At 44.5% G+C, this 25,500-nt stretch overlaps 1 protein-coding gene and 1 pseudogene across 2 annotated transcripts in view; both read left to right on the top strand.

The window, feature by feature from the left end:
* LOC110198831 (UDP-glucuronosyltransferase 1A1-like) overlaps positions 1-25,500 on the top strand; it is a 148,026-nt gene that overhangs the window by 4,251 nt on the left and 118,275 nt on the right. The window contains exon 1 of one of the 2 annotated variants that reach the window (XM_020973341.2): positions 14,574-15,514. The exons of the other annotated variant lie outside the window; for it this stretch is intronic. Coding sequence (XP_020829000.1) covers positions 14,651-15,514 — 864 coding nt within the window. The 5' untranslated portion in view covers positions 14,574-14,650. Of the gene's footprint in view, positions 1-14,573; positions 15,515-25,500 lie in introns of those variants that run through there. 2 annotated transcript variants of the gene reach the window in all.
* On the top strand, positions 10,544-11,491 carry LOC110198834 (UDP-glucuronosyltransferase 1A6 pseudogene; annotated as a pseudogene).

The raw sequence follows: 25,500 nt of genomic DNA, 5'->3' as shown, positions 1-25,500 counted from the left end.
CTTTCCTGCTTTGACCTATGACCCCATAAACTGACACTAAATATCTCCTCCTGTCAGAGCACTGGCTCATGGTAGAATTATCTTTGTCCACAGAAGCTCAGACACTTTCTCAAGCTTGGGAGGATCGTGAGCTAGTCCTGATCTTTTCTCCTTCTGAATCCAGGGCCGGTGCTCTATTCACTGTGCCACCTGGATGCCCCTGGCCCCAATCTTTTGTCCTCCTGAATCCAGGGCCAGTGCTCTATCCACTGTGCCAACTAGCTGCCCCTGGTCCTGATGTCTTGAAGTCCTAGCTTCGAGATATGAGTCCTGGAAGCCTTGGCAGAAAGAGGAGGAGGAGTGGGGGGGGGGGGAGAAAAAGGGAGAAAAAATTTTCAACTCAAAAGCATATGGAAAAATAAATTTTTTTAAAAATAAAAATAATAATAAAAAAAAAGAAAGAAAGAGGAGGAGGAAGCAGTGTTCCTCCCCCTTTTCTTGGTAGGAATAGCATTAGGTGAAATTTGTTGGGGGGGAAAAAAGAAAGCAGTGATTGGCCTCCTTTCTCTGCCTACTCACCCCTTCCAGATGTATCCTGTGGTTGTTGTGGCTGCTGCTGTCACGTGTGACTCGGCGTGACCCCATGTGGGGTTTTCTTAGCAAGGATATTGAAGTAGTTTGCCATTTCCTTCTCCAGCTTATTTTACAGATGAGGAAACTGAGGCAAACAGAGTGAAGTGACTTGCCCAGGGTCACACGGCTACTATTACATGTCTGAGGCTGGATTTGAACTCAGGAAGATGAGTCTTTCTGATTCCAAGCCCAGTGCTCTATGCACTGTTCCACTTAGCTGCCCCTTTTGACAGTTGTTTTCTGTCAATCAGAGGTGTCCAAAAATGAAATGTCACCTAATTTCATTCATTTATTCATTCATCAAACCTTTATTAAGTACCTACTATGTGCCAGGGACTTCGCCATCCATGGAGGTGTTGAAGATTAATGTGGACAAAGGTTTGTTGAACTTCATAAGGGGTAGGGAAGGATTTTTGCATATGAAAAGTAATTGGACTACAATTTAGCAGTGAGGACCTAGAGAGCCACATGTAGCCTCGAGGCTGCAGGTTCCCCACCCCTGTACTAAATGACCTCTAAATCCAACCCCTTAGGGGTTTTATGGTTGCAGGCAAATACGAATAACAAATAGAATGGGATGCTTCAGTTCCCTTAAACTGAAGGGATGGCAAGGAGCCATGGTCATCTAGGAATAACTCCAGGGTCAATGTTTCAGCTCATCCCCTTGACAGTAACTCTTAAATCTGGGCTTCTTTTGCCTTGCTCAGTTGAAGCCCAGTGGGCTGCAGGCATCTTCATTTCCAGGGCAAATGTCCCAGCGGGAGTCTCTTCTCTTCAAGTTCTTCCTGCCATTGCTTGCCCTGGCTACTGGGGACAAGCTGCTGGTGGTGCCCATGGAGGGCAGCCACTGGCTCACCATGCGTCCTGTTCTGGAGGGGCTCAGCTGAAGGGGCCACAAGGTAGTGGTTCTCCTGCCCCACACGAGCTAGCGGATGAAGAGCCGGGACACCTTTACCACTAAAATATACCAGGTCCCATACACCGGAGAGCAGCTCAGTGAAGCCTTGAATGTCTTTGTGCTGGCCAATCTTCAGAAGCACCCATGGCCCCTGCCTTTTGTCAAGATTTTGCAAAGCACAAGGCCATTTGCAAAACTTATGGAGACTTCCTGTGAGAGTTTGCTGAAGAGCACTGAGCTCATCCAGGACCTGCAAGAGTCACTTTGACGCCATCCTCATCAACCCCCTCTCAGTCTGTGGGACGATCCTCGCCGAGCACCTCTCGCTTCCTTCTGCCGACCTGAGCCGGGGGCTGATGTGCAACTTGGACTACAGCTCAGCGCAGTGTCCGAGCCCCCCTGCCTGTGTGCCAAGGCTCCTCTTCACATTTACAGATCATACGACCTTCCTGCAAAGGCCGCCCAACATCTTCGTCTCCTCCATGGAGCCATTCTCCTGTTCTACTTGCACGCCATTCGACAGAATTGCCTCAGGGTTTCTCCACGGGGACGGGCACGTCAGGGACCTTTTGAAGCAGGCTGCTGTCTGGCTGTTGAGATATGATTCTGTTTTCGAGTTTCCTCGGCCAGTCACGCCCAACATGGTCTTTGATGGAGGCTTGCACTGCCGCCCGAGCAGACTTCTGCCGAGAGGTAGGCCCTCTTTCTGTTCAGTCAGAACTTCCATCCAATGGGATATAGGGGAGAGGCAAGAGTGCAGGTGGCCTCCATGGTCTTTCTTTAATAGCCCAACTCAGCACTTGGAAGGAATCACTGCTTCTCCAGGGCTCAGGGGACTCAATTTCTAAGGGAGAGAGCTGGACTCCACGACTTCTGGCTCTGCATTCAGTCTTCTGAGAATCAATTTGTTCACATCTTCTCTTTCCCCCTCCCCCATCATCAGTTTGTAAGCTCTTTGAGAACATTCGTGGAGGCAGGCCCCTGCAGACAGTGAGGATCTTTTTTGTTGAATGAGTGAATGAATGCAGATTTCTGGGTTTTCTTTGGGGGGAGAGAGAAGGGGCAACTATGACCTTTGCCTTCTCTTGGAACCTGCCTATCTTTGAGATCTCTAGGAAATCCATCTCTGAGTGGGTCTGACAGTCTTTACATTGTGCTACCTCGGGTGCAGATTCCTTCTGAGTCTTTGACTACGGATTGCCATGGCCAAAAATAAACGAATAAATACATACATAAGGGAAGACCTCACTCACAAAGAGTGGACTCCCATGGAAAACCTATGGGAGGACGTACAGACAAAAATCTTCTGTGTTGGGCAGAGACGGGCAGACTGCAACTTGATCATCAGTGGGAGCTCCAGAATCAATGAGATCCTAAGTCCAGTGAGGCCTCCAATCGGGCCCCGAGCACTTTCCAACCTCACCTTCCTAAGAGCCATGTCCCCTTCCTCACACAGTAGATTGAGGTCTGAAGAGCATGAATTCCGCTGTGTGGTGGTCCCACACTGTGGGTAGAACAAGCATGGCAGATCCCTCTTGTCAATGGGCTCTGGAGCCCATTCTATCCCTGCACCTATGATTCTAATCAACGTGTTTACTTCTGTTCATTTCTCCTGTTTCTGACTTGACAGGCTATTTAAACAGGTCAGGTGGGAGCCGCTGTGATGGCTTCCAGGGTCTTGGGTCAGGGGAGGTCCTTGAGCTGTGCTTTGGAGGAAGCTAGGGATTCTAAGAGATGGAGATATGGAAAGGGAGAGGACTCACTTGGGTAAAGGCATGGAGGCAGAGGGTGGACTGTCCTGAACGGGGGCCGTCTAGCAAACCAGTTAAGGCAGAAAGAAAAGGGTTTGGGCTGGGTAGCCCTTGGCATCCTACTTTGTCAGCAATAGAGAATCAGTTACACTCATGTCAAGCCTTTTAAAAAATGCCAGGGTATTTCTGCCCACTCTGGGTCCTCTGGATGTCGGCAGCCTTGAGCAGTGAGAGCTGATCCTCTCCATGGGCCTGAGGTGGGGCAGGATCTCCAAGACTAAGTTGGACTTGTATTGGCAAAGTTGCTTGGCTGGTTGCTTTTCTAAAAGACTTTCATCCACAGAAGAGGGTAGAGAAGGGTTTAATGGCTGACCCTGTTAACCTCCCAGTGTCCTTGCTGCTCTCTGCTAGGCAAGGGTCATCACCCAGGCAAGAAGCATTTCTCAAGCGTCCTCTTTGGGCGAGACCAGTTTGGGAGCAATCAGGCCAAGGAAGCTGTCAGGGAGCTGGGATGGCTCACCCAGCCAGCTCTGTCGCCTCTGCAAGGCGGTGTAGAGTAGTATATTTCTTTTTCTTTGGCCTAAAGCAGTTCAAACAGGTTATTTTTTTTATCACAGAAAAAATTGTGTGCATTAAGTTGGTCTACCATCAGCACGCTGAGCAGAAAGTGGTAAATGATAGGGAGGCAGGTCAAGTGCATTTGGAGCCCAGGTAAACAGCCAAGTCTCCAAATTGTGCAGTACACGCTTATCTGAGAGATGTGCCTGGCAAAGGCCTTTGGGGACCACAGGCTAGTTAATGCTGAGGCTCAGCAGGGACCCGAAGCCTCAATTTCTCATTAATCCATCCTGTCAATTTGTTTGTCAAGGGCCAGGCCAAACAAATAAGTTAATCTGTGCCTCACCCCATTGGGTGAGTGGCTCCTGAGCTCCTTTCTACCCCAAAGGAATTTGATCCCACACCCTGAAGAGACAGGGACGCCCAGGGATTCTTTTCAAGCCCTACACCCCTTTGGTAGGCAGTCTGCTGAAGTGGATGGGGTCTATCCCAGAAGCACGCTTTTAAACACACTAAATCAAAAGCACGGTTTAGAGGAAACAACCTGAGGCAAAGCCCCTTCCCTCAGTCAGGGCCAAGGTGGATGCGGGAGCTGTGACCTGGGAGTAAGGGCAGCCAAGGCGAGGGAGAGAGCTGCCTGACCAGGTGGGCTTCTACTGATGGAGTCTGGGAGAGAGCTTGTGGTCTGGCCCTTTGTGACTATGAGGACCTCCCTACTTGACAAACTGTGGGGAGAGATGATTCCAAGAGCGAGCCCAAGAGGAGCTGGGGAGATGGCATGGCTTGGTTGATGTATTATTATGTAAGAAGAGCTGAAGACACAGAGAGAAAGGAGGTGACTTCTGAGAAGAGATGGTGCTTGTGATGAGAGGAAGGGAGGCATAGTAACACCCGGCATGCCAGCCTCAGAGCCAGGACAGACCTGGGTCTCTGACACACCATGGCTGTGTGGTCCTGGCCAAGTCACTTAAGTGCTCAGGGCTCTAGGCAGAGCTCTAAGACTACAGATTGCAGGGAAGGCACCAACCTGCATCAGCAGAGGTTTTCTCACCTGGGAGCTCACTACAGTAAGTGAAATCATGGATCAAATCTCTATCCCCTATTTCCCTTGACAACTGGTGAAAAGGAAATTGCCTAATACCCACTTTGCAAACATGTGAAGAAGAACCAGCTAGTGAGATGGGGAGAGTTTGGGCTTAATCCACCAATAACTGGTCAGAATCAAAATATTAGATATAATTATTAAGAGACATGTTTAATGTCATATATATATTGTGCATATATATGTAGAAAGAGAGAGAAGGAAGAAGGAAAGAGAGACAGAGAGAGGAGAAACAGAGAGAGAGAGAGAGAGAGAGAGAGCGACAGAGACAGAGAGAAGAGAGAGAGACAGACAAAGACAGAGAGAGCAGAGAGAGACAGAGACAGAGACAGAGACACAGAGAAAGGAGAGAGACAGAGAGGAGAGACACAGAGAGATAGAGAGACAGAGACAGAGACAGAGACAGAGACAGAGAATATTAAGTGCTTCTTATGTGCCAGAAAATGTGGACTGAAAATATAAACTAAAGCAAGCCACTCAGCCCCTGCCCTCCAGGAGCTTACATTCTAGGGGATGTCCACAGGGCAGATGGGGAAGCCGTGGAAGGGATGGCCCAAGAGAAGACAGCATGAGTGGAGATGTCTGCAAAGACTCGTTCTGCCAGCAGAAACAGCTGCGATTCCATGTAGTTAGCAAGTGAACAGTTGGCTAAAACAGGAAGTCAGGGAGATAGAACACCAGCCCTGAAGTCAGAAGGACCTGAGTTCAAATCAGGCCTCAGAGCAAACACTTGACACTTACCAGCTGTGTGACCCTGGGCAAGTCACTTAACCCCAATTGCCTAAAAAAAAAAAGGGAAGTCAGTAGGGGGTGGTTTCTTCCCAGTCTCTTCTCCTTTTGGCCATGCCCCCCAGGAAGTGCTGTGTAGCCCGGCCCACTCTGCCTCCCCCACGCTCCTTGCAGCTCCAAAGCATTTTTGTCCTTCTCATTGGGTCTTGTTTTGCAAAGCCCCAAATCCCTCCCAACCCACCTTCTCAATGGAATTTTCCTGGAAACAGCTAATTTGAGAGGACTTAAATTTTTTGTCTTTTTGTCGATACTCTTTGTTTTTACATACTGTTTCCTTTCTCAGTGTACCCCTTCTTCCTGCCCTCCTCAGTGAACCATCCCTTAAAACAACACAAAAAGGGGGGGGGAGAAGCAGTGCAGTAACATAAACCAGCACATAGACCACAGCTGACAGAGTGTGTACTATTCTGTATCCATAGGCCCCCACCTCTGCAAAAAGGGCAGAGAGGTCCATTTTCTCTGCTTTCCTCCTGGACCAAACTAATAGCAGGCATCTGAACAGCACTTGAAGGTTTATAGTCAATAGACATTGATTAAGCACCTAGGAAGAGCCAAGTTTAAAGTCACCAAGGACTACAACTCAGGTCTGCTAGCCCCACGTTTTTCCATTAATAGTGACAATAAAAATTGCTAACATTTATATTAGTGCCTACTATGTGCCAGGCACTGGGACAAGTGCTTCCCATCTAATATGTCATTTGAGCCTTATGACAACCCTGGGAAGTAGGTGCTACTATTATCCCCATTTTACAGATGTAGAAATTAAGGTAGAGAGTGGTCCAGTGACTTGCCCAGGGTCACACAGCTAGTAAGTGTTTGAGGCTAGATTTGAACTCAGGTCTTCCAGATTCCAGGTTCAGATCTCTATCTCTGGTATGGCCGACTTGCTCTGTTATCTTGTTGCCTGTCTTCCTTTTTCTGACCTCTTTGAGCATACATGGATGGTATCATTCAAGCAGTCTTCTTCAGGGTGGGACTTGTGGGACTTGCCCCAAAATCCAGAACTGATGGTAATATTCCAACTGAGTCCCTGGTGAAGGCTCTCGCCTGGTCGGTGAAGTTGCCAGAGCAGGGTTGCAAAATGCACACCCCGAAGGTCTTTCTTGGCAGTGCCTCCCCCAGAGACCCCAAGAACTGATTAGGAAATGAGGCCCTGGGGTAGATAGACAGTAAGCCAGGCGCTTCCCAGGCCAGCTCGGCAGCAGCCCAAGTCTTTGTGGTGTGTTGGCTGGAGAGGGGGAGGCAGACAGCTGCCTCATTGGTCATCGGGGTGGCACAAAGGACCTCTTACAAGCTTATGGGCCCAGCAGGGAGAGGAGATGGGGACTGCACCTGGGACTTACCCAGGGTCACCCAGTCAGGATGAATCTGAAGCAGGATTTGAGCCCTATTCTTTGAGGCCACCACACTACTTCAATGACCCTTCAGTGCCTTAGTGAGTGGTCCTCATGTGTGGCTGTGCCTCTGCCAACTTCGCCTGACTGGTCCACCATCAGGCATGCATGTGCATCACACCTTTCACCCCAAGTGGCCCTCCCAGAGCTTGGACTACCCTGGCATGGCCTTTGTGAAGCCAAGGTCCCCTCTGCATCATGAAGGGGGGAGCAAGGAGAACATTCTGATGGCCCCAGCTACAATCCAGCCAGGAAGATGGCCGTCATTGAACCATGTCATCTACCCAGCTCTGATACCGATCCTCTCTGGCCTTACCAGCTATCCCCACTCTAGGCACTCTGTCCCCCTGGGCTGGGCCATCTTCCCTACTACTCTGCCGTCCACAGGTTTACCTGAGCCTCTCCCTCTTGACATCACTTTGCCTACAGTAGAACAGAAGCCCCTTGAGGGTGGAGACTGTTTCAGTTTCCCTTTTGTATCCCCAGTGCCCAAATCTCATGATCACAGATGAGAATTCCCCTTCCCCCAGTTTTACAGATGAACCTCAGACAGAAGAGATCACTTGCCGATGACACAGCCAGCTGAGAAAACTCCTACTAAGACAGAGAGGTGCCCCTCTGCCCTAGGGTCTCGAGGGCCTGGGGCCCGGAGGCTGCTCTCTGCCCGGTGTCCTTAACATTGCTGACACAGCCAGCAAGTGTCTCAAATGTGGACAGAGATTGGAACCCAGGTCTTTCTCACTCACTTTCTCACTTTCTTCATTCTTCAAGGTGCTCCACTGCTTTTCATAGTAGGTTCTTATTGGATTGAGATGCTCATTGGAATGATTTGATAGGGATGAGCTAACTTAAGCCCGGTAAAAAACAGGCCTCTCCCTCCAGAACCATCAAAGGCTGTCATTTTCCATGGCTGAGTTTTCTGGGTAGGGATGGCCTTAGCCCTTGAAGCACACCTTGACTTTTCCTGGTGCCATGTTCACTGGGAAAGCTTCTAAAATGTGCCACAAAAGAATCAGCTTTGGGGACTGCGTGCGAGCACATTTCATGCTCTGGTTGGGGCTGGCGGCCAAAGCCATGGGAATGAGGGTGGGGCAGAGAACAAGCCCACAAAACCCTGGGAACCCATGCACCTGTGTGCTTAGCCATGGCAAGCCTGGACTGGTGAGCCTTGAGGAGCCATGTGGCCCCTGATCTCTTAATCGCCCACTGTTGTTGGCTGTCCCATAAATTGTCTCACTCTGTCACCATCGTTCAGCCCTCTGGGACAGGCAGAGGCTCTGGGTGTCCTTCCTTCAGGTCGCCACTTCATTTTAGAGACATAGAAACAGATTTAGAGGGATGAGAGGACTCACCTGAATGGGGAGTGGGAGGAACCTCAAGAGCTTTCTGACCCAACCTCCCCATTTTACAGATGAGGAAAATGAGACCAAAGATAGAAAGCCAAAATCCCACAGGGACTGGATTTGAACTCAGGTCCTGTGGTACTAGCTATCTCCAGGGCCCTGCAACAAGGCCAGGGGCCATGTTTCAATCCCTAGAATCCTACCTTGGGATGTGGCTTCACTTTTGCCCTACTCAGGTGAGGATATAGCTCCCTATCGCCACCTGCTGGATCGTCCAGATCCCCTTGCTTCACTGGCTCCCTTCCTAACAGACAGAGACCCTTCCTGGTCTGGGTGCTAGTGATTGCCTAGACAACACTACAGAATTTGGTTGTTATTCTCATCTTTTTCAAAGGGATTCAGAGAAAAAGAGTCCTAGAACAAATGCCGTTCTTGCTGTAATAGCCTGTCTGTAGCCAGATTTGAACTTGAATGTCCCTGACTCCAGGTCCAGTGCACTATCCTTCATCCCACCTAGATGCCGCTGTATTAGAAAGTCATTTGATAGTCCTTATGAAAGGTGATGGTGATGAGGGTCTGACCTAGGTGGTGGATACATGAGGAGAGAAGGAGCACAGCTGAAGAGCTGTGTGACGTGACAAGTAACTGAACTTCTCAGAGCCTTGATCTTGCATTTGTCTAGTACCTGTCCCAGCTGCCTGGCAGGGTTAATGTTTAAGCCTGGGGTGGGGTGGAGGGTTGATACCAAGCCATGATTACTCCAGAGCTGAGTGTGGAGAGAAGTCAGGGGCTTCCTTGGCTTCCCCAGTCTCTCTCTCTCCTTCTCTGTAAAGTGAACACAGGTGAACTCTGAGGTCCCATGCTGCTCTCCATCTAGAACCAATGGTGCCATGATGCCACAGCAATCTGTCTCAGGAGCCTTCACGCATTAGTCACAGTTCTACCTTTTGGAGACCCATGGATGAACTCTAGAAACCTCTGTCACATGGCAGCTCTTCAGATCTTTGATGACGGCAACCCTGTCCTACCACCTGGCTTGGGATCCTGAGAGGAATGGGAGGAACTGTCTGTCAGGCAGGGTGGCCAAATGGGCTGCTTGTTTCAGCCTCTGGTCCTCCCTTTCCCTCCTCCAAGACTTGTCTTCACCAGGATAAGAGCTCCCTTTCATTCAGGGTTTCCTCCCCTCCGTGACATGTTTCCTGATGCTTTGGAATGCTGTTCACCAACCCCTGGAGCTGGAGTTCTTCACTCTTTTTGTGTGCTGGTTCTCTTAGGTAACAGTCTAGGGAAGCCTATGGAGCCCTCCCTTCTCAGAATCTTATTCTGAAGTGTGTGAAATAAAATACCTAGGAATAAAGTACACAATGAAGTGAAATGTATTGAAATGCAGGTATCAAAACTGAAAAACCAAGTTAAAGGATCCCAGGTTAAAAACCACTTCTCAAGGCCCACTCCACTTTGTCCAGAACTGGACATGATACTGCAGGACATAGTCTCATCAAGGCAACAGAAATGAGGCTCTTAGCTTCTCCAACTGCAGCTACAGGCTGTGGTTCTTTGACAGAAGTTATGGTTCCATTATTTGCTCTCTTCCCACTGTTGACACTCATTGAGTTTGAGGTACACTAATATCACCAGGTCCTTTTTCAAGCCAAATCTCTTCTAACTTGTATGTGTCCAGCTTATTTTTGGACCAAGAGTTATAAGAGTTTAGGTTGATATCTCTTGATTTTATATTTTTAAATTAGGCTGACCATTCTTTCAGCCCATGGAAGTCTGCTTGAATTTGGTTGTCATCCAACATATTAACCACCTCACCTAGTTTTATGGCCATTGCAAACTTGTCAAACCCACTGGTTATATATCTTTACTCATAAAAGAGTTGTGCAAGGTGTGCCGCAAGGTGTGACTTGACATCTTGGAGGTGAAAGCTGATCTACAGCCTATGTGGTTGCTAAAATGAGGGAGGTATCATTTCAGGGAAGGACCATGCTCACACCTGGACTCTGCATGCCCAGTCAAAGGTAAATATTAATGTGTAGACTTAGATCTGCTTGGAGACAAAAATTCCTCCAGAGCTTTGGGGAAAGAGAAGAGAGATTTTTCTTTATTTCCAACATGAAAGCTCACATTTTTCTCCCCTTCTATTGGGGAGTAGGAAGCCTTTTCTTCTTGAGTTTCTGGGCCAAGGCTGAAAGTGAGAAACTCCTGGTTTTCCCTCAAGATGGAAGTCATGGCTCAGCATGTGGATGTGATTGAAGAGCTCAGTAAGAAGGGGCATGAAATTATGGTCCTAGTGCCTGAAGTCAATTTGCTCCTTAAAGAATCAAAATTCTACAAAAGAAAACTCTACCCAGTCTCCTACTTCCACTCTGAAATGGAGAAGCGATTCCAGACATTTGGCCACAATCTCTTTGCAGAGAGATCTTTCCTGAGTAAAGCCTGGGTTGAGTACTGGAACGTCCAGCTTGTCATCGACATGTACTTCCTCAACTGTGACAGCCTGCTGAAGGACCCTGAGACCATCAGATACCTCGAAGAAAGCCAATTTGATGCCCTCTTCACAGACCCTGCCTTGCTATGTGGGATGATCCTGGCCGAGCATCTCTCCATTACTTCTGTACACTTTTTCTGAGGCTTTCCCTGTGCTTTGGAGCATACGATGAGCAGGACCCCCAACCCCATATCTACCATCCCCAGATGCTATACTGCCTTTTCTCACCAGATGACCTTCTATCAGAGAGTAATCAACTTCCTGGTGAATTATTTAGAGACCCTCCTCTTCAAGGACTTGTACACAAAATACCTAGACATTGCTGCAGACTTCCTAAAGAAAGAGGTGACCCTGCCAAGCCTCTATGGACAAGGATCCATTTGGCTGTTGAGATATGATTTTGTGTTTGAGTATCCCCGGCCCATCATGCCCAACATGGCCTTCATTGGAGGAATAAACTGCAAACCGAGGAAAAGACTACCACAGGTTTGTGATTTTTGCTTTCTTGGGCTCTTCTATCTCTTAACTCTGCCTCGGACCTGGCCTGTGATGGATGTCTGGTCAATGTTTGCTGGCTGGAACTGACATGCATTGAAATGAATTAGTAGATTGTGCCATTCCCCATCACTGATTCAACCAATCACACTGTTATTGTTCTGGATAGAAGAGATCCTGGTACCTTAAATTTGTGCATGTCTGCTGACCAGAGGACAGACTGACTGACTGTATTCCATACAGAAGGGGGTGGCATTTCCAACTAAGGGAACAACCAGGACATTCACTTAGTGGAGTGGGGGAGAAAGATGGAAGGAAGGAAAGAAGGAAGGAGGGAAGGAAGGACGGAAGGAAGGAAGGAATAGAATAGCAAGGGCCCTGGACTTGAAGGCTGGGCATTCAGGTTCATATTCCGATCTCTGCTCTGTACTAGCTGAGTGACCTGAGGAAGTCACATTTCCTTCCTGGTTCTCATTTTCCTTAGGTTTCAAATGAGGGACTTGGACTTGGTGGTCTCCAGTGTCCCCACTAACCCTTCTTACGGCTATTCTCTTGAGATCTAGGACCTAGTTTCTAATCCCAGCTCTGATCCTTTCTGAGTGACCTTGGGTACGTCACTTGTCTCAGGGCCTCAGTTTCCTCATCTATATGATGAGAGGATTGGACTAGATTAATCATTTCAGTTCTAGATAAATGATCCTGGTGGAAAAGATTTGTATGAGAAGAACAGGAGATAAATTTGGGCAGGAAAGATGGGAGCAATCCTCAAAGTTTAGAACAGAAAAAAATCTTTTTTCCCCATATATTTGTATTTTTTTTATTAAATACTTCCCAATCACGTTAACAAGATTTTTAACATTCTTTTTCTGAAAATTTTACTTTCAAATTCTCTCCCTTCTTCTCACCCCTTGAGAAGTCAAGCAATATGATAGCAGCTATACGTGTGAAGTCATGGAATAAGTATTTCCTTGTTAACCATCTTGCAAAAAAAACCCCACAAAAAAACCCAAGAGAAAAAAAAACAGTGAAAAAGAATGCTTCAATCGGCATTCAAAAGTCAAGATTACAAAGAAATCTTTCCAGCAGATCTAACAGAACTTCAGGCTTTTCAGATGAAGCCACTGAGAGCTGGAGACATTCAGTGACTTACCCAAGATCACAAAGTGTGTGGGGGACCATTTCCTGAGCCTCTGGCCAGGGCTCTCCCTGTCTATTGTACTACTGTCACTATGGGGGAGGGGTGATGACAAGGTAGAACAGCAACATGGAAGTATTTATCATGGCACCGCACGTGAGGAGGGGGTGGAGTGACCAGTCAGTAGTTTGTAGATTGCTCATTTATATAATAGTATTTAGTAAATCTCTACTCTGTACAAGGCATTGTCTTGGGCTCTCGAGGTGATGCCAGGTCAAATCAGAAAGCATTTATTAAGTGCCTAATGTATGTCAGACCCTGTGCAAAGTGCTGGACGTGCAGAGAAAGACAAAAGGACAGTCCCTGCCCTCAAGGAGCTCACAGTCTAATGAGGGGATAAAGCATGGAAACACGCCCATACAAAAAGGCATCAACAGGAGAAAATGAAGAACATCGACAGATGGAAGGCAGTGACAGGAAGGGCTTCTTGTGGAAGTGAATACTCTACTGGAGACCTGAAGGAAGGCAGAGGAGGCAGGAGACAAGAGAGAAGGAGGAAGAGAATTCCAGTCATGGAGGGCAGGCAGCCAGGAAAATTGCCCAGAGTCCGGGGATGAATGGTCATATGGGCAGAAGAGCCAGGACACCAGTGTCACTGGGTCCCAGTGTAGGTGGGAGGGTCACTGGATCCAAATATATGTGTTGGGGCATGATGTATAAGAAAAATAGAAGGACTAGAAACATAGGAGGGCGCTGGTGATGAAGGGCTTTGAATGTGGTGATGAGGGCCTGTAGCAGGGTGGTGGCATTGTCAGAGGTAAGGGGTGTATCCAAGACATGCTTCTGAGGTGGAATTGAGAGGACATGGTGACCAACTGGTAATCGGGGGTTAATAAGAGAGTGAGAAGGTGAGGATGATACCTGGGTTTCCAGCCTGTGTGCTTGGATTAGGGGGAGGAAATGGTGGTGCCCTGGAGAGTAAAGGGGAGTCTAAAAGTGTGAGTTTGGGGTGAGAGAGTTACTTACATTTTGGACACTGTGAGTTGAAACTGTATCTGGGACATCCAGGTCAGGATGTCCTATAGGTATTTGACCATATACACTGGAGGTCTACAGAGATTGTGGATATAAAAGGAAAAGAAACATGTTCCTGTACTCTACATAAAAATGGATCTTAGTGATTAGGAATATGAAGCCCAAAGAAATATGATTACCTGCATTTAAGGAGTTGATCATTTTATACCTGCCATTGTGGTGTGGAAATCTGGTTGGTGGGACACCAGGGGAGGTTGTTCTGTTCTCGGAAGCAGGAGAGAGAAGACTATTTGATGCTCTGTGGGGTCTGTGCCATGCCTTCCCTCCACTAGCCCAGATCACACTCTTCCTTACTTGTTTATCCAGGATGGTTCTTGCCCATGTCTTCCTAGAAATACTACTGCTGTCTAACTGAATCAAGGCCTTTTTTTTTTTTTTTGGCAATTGGGGTTAAATGACTTGCCCAGGGTCACACAGCTAGTAAGTGTCAAGTGTTTGGTCTGAGGCCAGATTTGAACTCGGGTTCTCCTGACTTCAAGGCCAGTGGTCTATCCACTGCACCACCTTGCTGCCCCCAGTCAAGGCCTTTCTTTAGGTCTACTAATATTTCAGGAGCACCAGAAAAGCATGTAGTTTGTCCACTGGTGTCTGATCAGGCTTCTCACCCTATGCTTCTCACACGCAGCCCACCTTCTCTTCTGGGCCCACAATTCCTGGATGATCCCCTTCTGCCTCCTCTTGCCCATTGATACTCACCCTTAATATGTTGACTGACAGGTTGCCAAATGAAATATTTTGGTCAAAAGGAAGAGAAATCAAATATGACAGAGATAGAGACATTGACATTATTTTTAATGATTAATCTAGGAAGTCAATCATATGAGTGGACAGCCAAAAGTTCATTCTCTCTTCAAAGTATCTTTTGCCTCATAAAATTTAGTGCTTTCATGACCAGGCAAAGATAAGGCACTGAGTTATTAAGACAGGGACCAGAGCAGGCTTTCCAGATCCTGCTCACTCTCAGAGCTTCTGGACCTTGCAGCGATGGCCACGGGGATCCGACCTTGGCCCTGGGCTCTGGTGGGGCTGGTTTTCTGTGCTGCTTGCCTACGCTCTGCCAAAGGGGGTAAGCTGTTGGTGATCCCCTTTGACGGCAGCCACTGGCTCAGCATGCGTCAAGTGGTCCAGGAGCTCAATCTGAAAGGCCATGAGAGTGTTGTCCTGGCACCAGAGCTGTCCGGGCACATCAGGGAAGGATGGTACTATGCTTTGAGGACCTTTCCAGTCACTTTCAGCAAGGACCGTTTTCATGAGTTAATCGGGTCTCATTTCCAATGGTCGTTTGACCAGAAACCTCTTCTGAAGAGATTCTTTGACATTGCTGTACTCTTTAAGATGGTGAGTGACATGTACTTTAGCTTTTGTGTGGACCTAGTCCACAACAAGGAACTGATGAAGTCCTTGGAAGAGGCCCACTATGATGCCGTTTTAACTGATCCTGCTAATATCTGTGGACCCTTTCTGGCTCTTTATCTGTCCATTCCAGCTGTTTATTTCTTGAGAGGACTCCCCTGCGGTTTAGATACTGAAAGCACTCAGTGCCCTGATCCATCATCCTATGTCCCTAAATGGACCACAGAAAACACGGACCACATGACATTCCTACAGCGGGTTAAAAACTTTCTATACCCTTTGCCCCACAACATGGTGTGCCAAGGATTCCTGAAACCCTATGAAAGCCTGGCTTTAGAACTTCTTCAGAGAGACACGAGTGTGGCAGATATCCTGAGCCATGGGTCTGTGTGGCTTGTGAGGACAGACTTTGTGATGGATTACTCTAAACCGATCATGCCAAACATGGTCTTCGTTGGAGGCATCAACTGTGCCAGTGCGAAGCAGCTCTCCCAGGTTGGTATGTTACCAACAGCCGGCGTGATGTAAGACAGAGTGGTGAAGAAAAAAGGGGAAGGGTGACTGGAGAAAGAAAAGTTGGGCCAGGTGAGCCTGAGGCCAGTGCTCATAAGACTAGTGTATTTTCAGGCATTAGATGATTACATACTACAGAAAACAGCTTTGTACCATGAGAAATGATCTTCAAGCGCTAATTAATAACATAAACCATCTAAGCAGCTAAAGATTCTCATTTTTTCATGAGAAAGTAGTTGTAATGCCAGATTTCATATCTATTGTTTTCCCTGCCCAGTTCTTAGTATTGTCTACCCGAGTCAGCCACCTGGCCTCAAGGCTGAGCATGAGTGAGAACTTAGAATCAACAAATCATAACAAATGGAGCTAGGGCAAGGGTTATTTATGGGAGGGGTTATCCCCCAGCAAGCCTCTATATGTACTGACCCCTAAAGTGTATAAGGACTTAGAGATTTTCTACAAGGACTCGGCCTCCCACAGTATGTGATGCATTAGCCAACATTGCAGGTACTAACCAGTGAATTAATTAGAACATCTTGTTTCTAAGAGAAAATCTGACTACATTTTAATTAGTCCCAAACTTTTGGTGACACAGGGTATGCCAGGAAAAGATTGTCTTATAAGTTTTGTGACATTTTCTGTTTTAGGCAGAACTACGGGGTTGACTTCAGGCAGAGGCATATCTCTGAGTGGTTTTCTTTGCAAACACTTTTTGCCATGCTCTCTTTGTGTCCTCAGTTTCCTGTAGTTCTCTAGTCTTTCAGGCCCTTAGGAATCAGAGGACCTGGCTCTGCCACTGACCAACTATGTGGCCATGGGGAAAGGGGTCTGCCCACTTTGCAGTTCATTTTCCTCTTTAGTGTAATAAGGGAGATGTAGTACACAGGCTTGGGCTTCTTAAATGACTCTTTGGGTCCTTGGTCAGAGGCTCACAGGCTCATAGGTTGAAGGAAACTCAGAGACCTTCTAGCCCCTCCCCTCAATTTACAAATGGTGAGAGGCAACCTGATTTGGTGGATAGAACATTGGACCTGAAGTCAGGAACACTTGGACTCAAACGTTTTCTCTCTATGTGTGATGCTGGGAAAGCCACTTACTGGACAGAGATGCCAAGTCTTTGGCCACCAGTTCCATCATCTGTAAAATGAGCCTGGACTCAATGACTTCTAAGGTCTTCAAATTCTAAAGCTATGAGACTATAGACTTGAGGGCAGGTAGATAGCAGAGTGAACAGAGTGCCAGACCTGGATTCAGGAAGACTCATCTTGCCAGCTGTGTGAACCTGGGCATGTCACTGAACCCTGTTTACCTCATCTGTAAAATGAGCTCAAGAATGAAATGGCAACACTCCAGGATCTTTGCCAGGAAAACCCCAAATGAGGCCATGACTGAAAATGACTGAACAATTACTACAACAAAATGAAATTCAAATTCAGGAAATTTAAATGCCTTGCCACAGGTCATGGAAGTAGGAAGCCTTAGAGGCAGGTGCTGCTTGAAAATATTATATATACATATATATATACACATATATATATATACATATATATGTATATATATACACATATATATACATATATATACACATATATATATATACATATATATATATACACACACATATTCCCTCCATTACACGTTCAAACAATGTTTTAACATTTTTCTTTTTATTTTGTGTTCCAAATTCTATCCCCTTCTTTCTCACCCTTTTGTTTTGGTTTGGTGTGGGTGGGTCATCCCATCAAAGCCACCTTGTGTCTGCACCCTTCTTCTATGTATACTACCTTTTCATTGCCCTTTTAGTAATAAAGTTCTTAAGGGATACAAATATTATCTTTCTATATAGAAATATAAACTATTTCACCTTATTGATTCTCTTGCATATTTTCTTTCTTGTTTCTTTTTTATCTTTTTATGGTTTACTTGAATCTTATATTCGGAGATCAAATTTTTTATTCAGTTCTGGTCTTTTAATTACGGATGCTTGAAAGTCCTCTATGTTGTTAAATGCCCACTTCTTTTTAGCAAACACTGAAATATTAAGATTTTAAAAAGTCATTTTTTACTAATGATGCTACACTTCTTTTTCATTCAACACTATAGTCCAAATAAGCTTGTAAGATATGGGACTTTTTTCACCTTTAGTGGGCCTAGAAAGGTTTTCCCTTTTGAGAAAATGGTGAATTCTGATAAATCTATTGACATATTGTGAAGCAGAAATATTGTGGAATTAAACAAATTTCCCAAAGTAAATCAGGCCTAGGAAGTGGCCTGATTTAAAACACACTGAAACTCTCCATTTTAAAGCAGGTACTATTCCTCCAAGTTAAGCTTAATATCCAATGTCATCAATATGTGGTTTGAGGATGAAAGAAAACGTGCTGAAAAATGTGAACTGAATGACAGATTTGGAGAAGAAATGTTTGCCAAAACCCCAGTGATGTTGCGTATTAAATTCATGGGAGTAGGGAGCCTTAGAGGCAGGAACTGCTTGATGAACATGGATTTTCTTTTAAAAATAATATAGACGCATATTTTGTTTTTCTCAAGTTATATGTTAAAACAATTTTAACATTTCTTTTTTTTTATTTTGAGTTCCAAATTCTATCCCTCCCTCTCTCCCTCCCACCCCTCCCTGAGACAGTAAGTAATCCAATGTAGGTTATACATATATAGTCATGTAAAACATTTCCATATTAGCCATTTTGTTATGAGAAGCTTCTTCCCAACCTGTCCTCCTCATAAGTATTTTACTTCTGATCACAGCCTGTCCCCAATCTATGCTCCCTTTTATCACTCCTCCATTCTCTTATTTTCATTCCCTTTTACTTCCTTATAAGGTAAAATAGATTTCTGTATCTAACCAAGTGCGTTCTTTATTCCCTCTTTGAGCCAATTCTGCTGAGAGTAAAGTTTAAGTTTTGCCCACCACCATCCCCATCTTCCCTTGCATTATAATAGCTTTTTCACACCTCTTTTCATGAGAGATAATCTGCTCCATTCTATCTCCCTTCCCACCTTCTTCTTCCAGTGCAATCTTCTTCCTCACCCCTTTGTGTTGGTTTGGGGGGGATCATCCCTTCAAAGGCACCTTGTAACCATACCCTCTGTCTATGTATACTCCCTTCTAATTGCCCTGTTATAATAAAGTTCTTGAGGGTAACAAATACCATCTTGCTATATAAACTGTTTAACCTTATTGATTCTCTTATGTTTTCTCTTTCTTGTTTCTTTTTTCTCTTTTTGTGTTTCCCTTGAGTCTTGTATTTGGAGGTAATTGTTTTTATTCAGTTCTGGTCTTTTTTTATCTTTTTTATCTTACACTTGAATACTAAAACTTAAATACATAACAAAATAAAAAGAAACATAAACTTAAATATTAAAACAAACATAAAATAAGAAAAGAAAAAAGCATGTCATGTGCATAGCAGAACATAAGAGAGAATTCGAAATACATAACAATAAATTTCCATTTCAAGAAAGCCTTTATATTAAATACTATGCATTGTGTTGAAAGCTGTCCATCTTTTCTTTGCTTCCTTGAAGTTTTTTTTCCTCTGCTGCACACTTTTTACTTTGTTCTTCTTTTCCCCCTTCCTCCTCCTCCCCTGTAGGCTACAATTAAGCATGGATATATTTATATATAGATATTGATATATACGGATACATACATTCCCTAAGAGATTCTACTCTTAATCTTTGTTTTTAGGTTTGTGCATATCTCTTATTTCCTATCCCTCCTGACTCCTCTACTTTACTTCTACTGCTACCTTGCCTTCCTCTTACTTAACCTACCCCCTTCCAACAATCCTTCCCTTATCTTCCCATTCCCATTAATCTAAACATCTTTCTATGTCCCCCTTTGACCTATTCCCTCACTCTACCCTCTCAAGTTTCCTCCCTTATCCTTTCCCCCTCCCTATCCCCTTAGTATTTTATTTCTTTCTAAATTCAGAAGACTTATATACTCTTCTACATTTATAGGTATTGTTTCTTCTTGAACCCATTCCCAATGAAAGTAGGTTTCCAGAACTAACAGCCCTCCCCCATCTCATTTTTCTGTATTGGTTCTCCTTCTCTCCCCTCATTTGTATAATTACTCTTTTTAGCTGTTCCTGAACAGTTTTACTTTTTGAAGTCATAGCATGCTCAGGTCTACCCCAATTTTTCTTCTTAGCTACCTAATCACTAATAACAATCTTAGACATATGTTTTACTTTTTACATAAATTAAAGGCTAACAGTATGTCCTTGTTGAGCCTCCTGTAATTGGTCTTTGGTGTGTACCTTATGTTATCTTGGCTTTTGTATGCCAAATCTTCTATTAAGCTCAAGGTTGTTTTGTTTTGTTTTTTTAACAAAGTCCTGAAAGTCTGACAATTCATTAAATATCCATTTTTCCCCCTTCAGGATTATGCTGGAACTTAAAGTTTTTTTCTCTTTTTTTCTTAATTTATTTTGATTTATCAACAATCAGTTCCATATGCTTTTGAGTTTTAAATTTTTCTCCCCCTTGCTCCCCCCCTCCCTCCCCAAGATGGCACACAATCTGATATAGGCTATCCATATACGTTCCTATTAAACATATTTTCACATTAGTCATGTTGTAAGGAAGAATTAGAACCAATAGAAGGAACCACAAGAAAGAGGAAACAAAACAAAACAGAAGGAAAAAATAGCAAATAGTATGTTTCGATCTGCATTCAAACTCCATAGTCCTTTCTTTGGATATGGATAGCATTTTCCATCATGAGACTTTTGCAGGTGTCTTAGATCCTTGCGTTGCTGAGAAAGGCTAAGTCTATCAAAGTTAGTCATCACACAACATTGCTGTTCTGTGTACAACATTCTCCTGGTTCTGCTCACTTCACTCAGCATCAGTCCATACAAGTCTTTCCAAGTTTTTCTAAAGTCTGCTTGCTCATCATGTCAAAACGATGGATGTTTGATGAAGGTCTCTACTAGCATTTGCTATGTTGTAGAACGGTGAGGCAGGTCAGGAGCTTCACTGGAGACTGGGAGAGGCTGGGAGCCACCTTGTGAATTATACAGCAGTGGATTAAAGGTCTTTGGAGGTGTCTCAGAATCAGATCATCCCAGCTTGTATTTTTCATACCTGATGCTGCAAAATCATATAGTAACTTTCAGTTTTCCAAGGCCTTCAAGGCCCTCAGCCTCAGGAACTCTTAGTGCCTGCCTGTTCTTATGTCAAATGGATTTTAACAGTTCACATCTTCCAAGCAGCAACACTGTAGCCAGGGCAGCCCTTCCGAGAAGCACCTTTGGCCCCAGGGGCAGCCTGCATCCTCCACCTTTGCTGCATGAAGAAGAGAGCCAGTTCTGGTCTTTTAATTAGAAATGTTCCAAACCCCTCTATTTCATTAAATATCCATTTTCCTCCCTGAAGGATTGTATTCTGTTTCAGCAGCAAGACCCTGAACGTATATTTTCTATATGAAAATGTCAACATTATTGATATGTCCTCTGATATTACAAATATTAATTTTTTGAAGTATACATGTAACAGTGACTACTTTGGCCCCACTGCCTGAATGCCAGCTAGGTCACATGTGACCCCAACTCAAGGAGGGAGAGATTAGGGAGGTCTAGGCCCTTGGCAAGCGTCTCTAGCTCCCATCAATGACGTTCACCCTACAGTAGCCACCAAGAGACAAATTAGCTTTTACAAAGCAAAGCATAAGCACAAATGTGCTCCCTTAACTCATGGGACTAAATCCTTCCTTAGTCTCTGGGAAGGGAAGGGAGATTAGGCTCCCAGCTTAGTTCAGTTCCTATGGAACCTAGTCCCAAGTTCAAATTCAACCCCTCACCTTGCGCTCATGTCCTGGGAAACTCCGACTTCTTTGACCTGCTTTGCCCAGGTGGCTGGCTGCAACATCTGGATTGGCATCCTGGCTACAATTCTCCCAGGACTCAAACTCCTGGGTCTCGTGGTCAGCACTTCCAGCACCTGAAAGTGAGGATGGCAAAGAGACCAGAGACCACAGTTCCGTTGTTCAGGGCTGCAAGAGAAAGGCAGGGGTGAGTGGAAGATGGAGTGGAGGGGAGAAGTATCCCCCTCCCCTCCTGGTTTGGTTCATGGCTACTGCTCTGAGAGTAAACTGGGATCTTCACCCTTCAGATGCAACAGGAGAGAGAAACTGGCCCATTCTGGCAGGTTTTTTTTTCAGCCAAAGACAAGGTTTATTAGAACATCCATCATATTGGGCAGACTCTTAAGGAATCTGAACATTAGTGAGCAATTGGCTAGATTGTAAGAATCTGAGCAGGGGGAGCTAGGTGGTACGATGGATAGAGCACTGGCCCTAGAGTCAGGAGGACCTGAATTCAAATCTGACCTCAGACCAAACACTTGACACTTACTAGCTGTGTGACCCTGGGCAAGTCACTTAACCCCAATTGCCTAAAAATTTAAAAAAAAATGAAAACAAAAAAAAAAGAAGAAGAAGAATCTGAGCAGTGGCTAGATTTTAAGAATCTGAGCCTCTGGCAGTTTTTTTTTGTAATGTCTTTTTTTATTAATTTATTTATTTTTAGTTTTCAACATTCACTTTCACAAGATTTTAAGTTCCAAATTTTCTCCCCATCTCTTCCTTGCCCTTACCCCAAGATGGTATGCATTCTGAATACTCCTTCCCCTAATCTGCTCTCCCTTTTATCTCTTTCCCCCTTCTCTTATCCCTTTCCCCTTCTATTTTCCTGTAGGGCAAGATAGATTTCTGTACCCATTGCCTGTATATCTTATTTCCCAGTTGCACGTGAAAACAATTTTTAACATTTGTTTTTAAAACTTTGGGTTCCAAATTTTCTCCCTTCCTCCCTCCCCACCCACCCTCATTGAGAAGGCAAGCAACTTGATACTGGTTATACATGTATAGTCATGTAAAACACTTCCATAGTAGTTATGTTGTGAAAAACTAACTATATTTCACCTTGTCCTATCTCACCCCATATCTATTCTATTCTCTCTTTTGACCCTGTCCCTCCTTAGAAGCATTTGCTTCCCTAGTCTGCCCTCTTCTCTATCATCCTTCTGCTCTCTTGTCCCCTTCCCCCCTATTTTCCTGTAAGGTAAGATAGATTTCCATACCCAATTGAGTGTGTATGTTATTCTCTCCTTAAGCCAAATCCAATGAAAATAAGATTCATTCATTCCCTCTCACCTTCCCCTGTTTCCCCTCCACTATAAAAGCCTTTTCTTGTCTGTTTTATGTGAGATAATTTACTCCATTCTGCTTCTCCCTTTCTCCTTCTCCCAGTAGAATCATCTCTCACATCTTAATTTTATTCTCCAGATATCACCCCTTCATCTTCAACTCACCCTGTGCCCTCTATTTATGTCTGTATATACATACATATAATTTCTCCCTCCAACTACCCTAATACTGACAAAGGTCTCATGAGTTACAAATATCATCTTTCCATGCAGGAATGTGAACAGTTTACCCTTAATAAGTCCCTTATGATTTCTCTTTCCTTTTTACCTCTTCATGTTTCTCTGGAGTCTTGTATTTGAAAGTCAAATTTTCTATATAGCTCTGGTCTTTTCATCAAGAATGCTTGAAGGTCCTCTATTTCACTGAATGTTCTGACAGTTTTTAAAGGTACAACCTGGACCTCAGTATGGAGCCAATTAAAAGCAGCTCTTCCACCCCAAACAGAAGGAGATACAGAATGCCTCTATTCCAGACTATCTGGGCATGTTCCAAATATCTCCTTGCCAGAGAGAGAGGGGTGAGGTAGGAGGAAGGGAGGGATGGAGAGAGAGAGAGAGAGAGAGAGAGAGAGAGAGAGAGAGAGAGAGAGGGAGAGAGACAGAGACAGAGACAGAGAGAGAGAGAGAGAAGAGAGAGGAGAGAGGGAGGGAATTATGCAGCATTTGGGAGATGAAAACATAGTTCTCTGTATTCTCCTTTCAGATTTCTTCAGTGTCTCTTTGGTTTTGTTGATGTTTTGCCTGTACATTACACTTATAGGTCACTCCCACTTGATGAGAGGTCTCTTGTAACAGAACAAAAGAGTTCAGTAAAACGTGCATTATACAGTACTCCAATCTGAAAATGTATGCATTTCACATCTTTAGCAACTACCCGACTTCCCCATTTAAAAAAAAATAAATCAACCGAAGTTCATTTTCTCTCTCTCCCACACTCTGCTCCATTGGAAAAAAGAAAAGAAAAGCAGATAAAATTTCTTATAACAAATAAGCACAGATAAGCAAAACAAATTCCCTTAATGGCTGTCTTTGACAATAGCCATGTCTCGCTCTGCACTCCGAATCTGTCCCTTTTCTATGACAGTCCTGTGGAACCATGAATGTCCATTCTATTGATCATAGTTCTTATGTCTTCCAAAGTGGTTTGTTTTAAAGTGTTTTGATCATGTAAATTATTCTGCTGGTACTGCTCATTTTATTCTTGATCAGTCTATAGAGGTCATCCAAACTATTCTTTTCACACTACTGATGTCATAGCATCAATTGTTCTTCTGACTCATTCATTTCACTCCGCATTAATTCATAGGAGCCCTTCCAAATCTCTTTGAAATCCTCTACTTCCTCATTTTGTGCACAGCATGATGGCATTCCCTCACATTCAGATTCCACAGCTTGGTCAGCCATTCCTCCATGAGGTGGGGTTCCGGCTTTGGCCAACACAAAAAAGAGCTGCTAAACCGATTTTTCTGTGTAAAGCACTTTTTCTTCTTTCTTTGATCTCTTTGGGCATAGGCCTAGCAGTGGCATAACTGGGTCCAAGGATTTAGTAACTAGGTATGTATAATTCCAAATGACTTTTCACAGCTGTGTCCACTTTATACATCTTCAGCTGATTTAGTCAATCAATGAATAGTTACTATGTGAAAGTTACCATGGATTCACAAAAATTAAACTATCCCTGTTCTCGAGGACCTTAAATTCTGCTGGGGATTCAATACAGTTGGACTTTCCTCATCTAGGACAAATATTTGGAGATTCTGTTGACATACTTTTTTAAGCTGGCATGGACAAAGCATTTGTTATGCCTTCACTTTCTTTACATCCTTTACATTTTGTGGGGCTGCCTTAAATCCTTCCACAGCTCTGTGTCGTGCAGGCCTGAATTAAAGTTACCTTGCTTCATGACCTAGGCTCAATCAAACAAGAAGTAGGGATTAGCGAAAGAGTGAAGATAACACCAAAGCCTTTGCTGTTCCCTCTGCAGTTCAAGGAGTGGCCTTGTCAAAGTCCATTCTGTGCTGTCTCTCCAGCAGGGCTGTTTTTCATGGAGATACTTCTTGGGGTCATAGATCATAGGAATTTTGAACCACGAACACCCTGGCTGCCCCTATCAGAGCCTGCCGCCGGGAAACCCTCCCCCACCTTCTGGTCTGTGTATTTCTTTGTTGGCTTCAGAAGTGATGCCAGTCCCATCCTTGATTCCCCTGGTCTTAGATGTCCAATATTCCATCGGGTTCTGGTTTGTCACAAATGGCGATCTTTCAGTTCTATAATTTCATTTTTTCCCCCTATTCAGGTTTATATTCAGCTTTGCTGAGCAAAGCCCTACTGTTTAATGTAGGCAAAGGCTGCCAAGTTTTGGTGTTTCCCTTATTAAATACCATAGAGTTACAGAGCTACAATTTTTTTTTATGTTGCTTGTTCTATTTTCTCCTTTCAAAGGAACTTGAAACTTGGCTAAGAGTTTTCATTCTGGGATCTCTTCTTAGGTTTCTTCTGATTCTTACATTTCCAAATCAAATTTTCTGTTCAGGTCTGGTCTTTTCCTCAAGAAAGTCTGAAAATCCTCTAACTCATTAAAGGATACACATGCACTTTTGCTATGTCAGGTGAGGCCTGGGAGGGAGCTATTCCTTCCTGATGCAGGATTTGGTTTGCATACTCCATATTTTTATCCCAGACCAAGTTTCTTAAGAATACTGCCAGATGCTTTCACATCAGATGCTTTCTTC

Source organism: Phascolarctos cinereus, unplaced genomic scaffold, assembly GCF_003287225.1.
Source record: "Phascolarctos cinereus isolate Bilbo 61053 unplaced genomic scaffold, phaCin_HiC Scaffold_5;HRSCAF=322, whole genome shotgun sequence".
Lineage (NCBI taxonomy): Eukaryota > Metazoa > Chordata > Mammalia > Diprotodontia > Phascolarctidae > Phascolarctos > Phascolarctos cinereus.
Note: the sequence above shows the minus strand (reverse complement) of the source record. Positions and strands in the feature narration are given on the sequence as shown.